The 1,993-nt window shown below is 32.8% G+C and overlaps 1 protein-coding gene across 1 annotated transcript; it reads right to left on the reverse strand.

Moving 5' to 3' along the window:
- Nucleotides 1-249: 249 nt before the first annotated feature.
- On the reverse strand, nt 250-1,215 carry LOC105201692 (putative nuclease HARBI1). Its single transcript, XM_011169810.2, has 3 exons — nt 1,024-1,215; nt 614-844; nt 250-459 (listed from the first exon to the last, which is right to left on the reverse strand). The coding sequence occupies exons 1-3, from the start codon at nt 1,213-1,215 to the stop codon at nt 250-252; spliced, it is 633 nt and encodes a 210-aa protein (XP_011168112.2).
- Nucleotides 1,216-1,993: the final 778 nt, after the last annotated feature.

The following is a 1,993-nucleotide window of genomic DNA, read 5'->3' on the forward strand; positions in this document are numbered from 1 at the left end:
GGCAAACGGCAAACCACAGTTTGTCACGGATATTTGATCGCCGGATACGTGTTTCTTAGAAGTCTATCGTGACTGTCGCGATTTGCAGTCGGCAGAGAGTAACAGGAGCGACTTCTCTTCGTTATTACGTTTAACGTTTGAAAATTTAACACTCAAAAGTATTCTATAAAAGGTTTAAAGGTTTTGATTTAAAGAAACTCCGAACATTTGTTCAACGATAACTCGCGTTTTCTTGTGTGTAGTATTGCATCAAAGTTCTGCGTCTGTCTCAGGTCTTAAAACAGGCGTTAATAGATATCTGCGGCACGCATATCCATTATCTCCAAGTAGAATTTCATCTAGATGCCCTAGCTCGAAACGACAGCGCAGACCGCTTCGATCAAATATTACGGCATCGTGAGTTGAACCTGGATGCCTAACAACTAGATCAAGAATTTCTCGTTGGGGTTCAGCTACAGCCTACAAATACAATAAATAATAAAGATTATAAACTTATTATTAATTCATTCATAATTATATAACATACAAAATTACGTTTAACATGCAAAAAAAAACAGTTAAAAAAATATACCTGTACATTTAAAGAAAACTACCCTTTTCTATTCCGAAATACCTCTCCATAATTTCCTTCAGGATTCTTAATACATATATGGGTGCAATCAATACACCCTATTACAGATGGAAAGTTGGCCACCTCATAAAATTTATTTTTATTATTCCGACGTTTTTCTTCTGTAGAAAAATTAATAAATTCGTTTAAGTGTGATGCTAAAATTTTGGAAACTTGTACAACAATTCTCGATACTGTTGCTTGGCTGTATCCTTGCAAGTCTCTATTAACAATCTGCAATTAAAACAGCATATAAATGATATGAAAATGAACTATTTATTTATTTACTACGGTATTAGAACAAAATTTACTTGAAAACTGCTCGTTGCATAAAAACGTAGTGTTGTTAACAGCTGCATTAACGGGGAAACCGACAGTCCACAATTATTTAAACGCCTCAATTAAGCATTTACCAAAGGTAATAAGGTCTTGATCACAGCTTCTTTGCTGAATCTGTACCTTTTCCGAAAAGGAACATCTTCGTAAAATTCCGTGAGATTTTCCCAATCACGTATGTACCTTTTCGCAAGCCGCCACAGATTTCGATCCTCTGGATTTTTGTCTTCAAATCCATCATCAGAATCATTTATAAATTCATTATCCATTACCTTTTTTTTTTCTTTAAGTCCTACAATAGAGAAATATTAGATATTAGGAATAGGAATTACAATTTTAGATTTAATTTTCTTGAATGTTAAACATAACGCACAATGGATACGAACAAAACGTAATACATAAATATGTCGTACAAGTTGTAATTACAACATAGATTATTATTAATTTATGTTTATTGAAAAAACTAATTCTAAATTTTAATTCTTATTTTTAATATGTAATATTCCTTTATTGTACGCAGGGCCATACAATTTTAGTTTGAAAACGCGATACCACAAGTAATCACAAATCTGTTTTAATTTGTGTCTCACACGTACTTGTGAGACGCGTTATCAACCTTACTCGAAACTTTGGGGCAACATGACAAATGTGATAAACTAATTTTTGGAGATTAGATTTCATTTATATTTTATGCGTCGTATGCTAAGAAGGTTGCATCTCCTCCTCAAGGAAGCTCGTAACTTTCCTTGAGATGAGGGAGCCAATAAGGCTCCTTCTTTGTTTCAGGATGGTTTATGAAACGTGGAATGAGGAATAAAGAGTCCTCACTTCTCAAGGAAGGACTATGAATACGGGCGTTAGATATTTTTAAAATAAACTATATAAATAATTAAACTTTATTGACGTAAAAAGCATGTTGCAAAAATTTTTTTAATAAACTGTATAAATAATTAAACCTGTTCTTGCTCATAGCCAGACTAGTAAAGATAGTCAAAAAATAACAACTGAAAATAGTACTGGAGTATGAAAAAGATATTATTAACGCAT

This window comes from Solenopsis invicta, chromosome 15 (assembly GCF_016802725.1).
Source record: "Solenopsis invicta isolate M01_SB chromosome 15, UNIL_Sinv_3.0, whole genome shotgun sequence".
Taxonomy (NCBI): domain Eukaryota; kingdom Metazoa; phylum Arthropoda; class Insecta; order Hymenoptera; family Formicidae; genus Solenopsis; species Solenopsis invicta.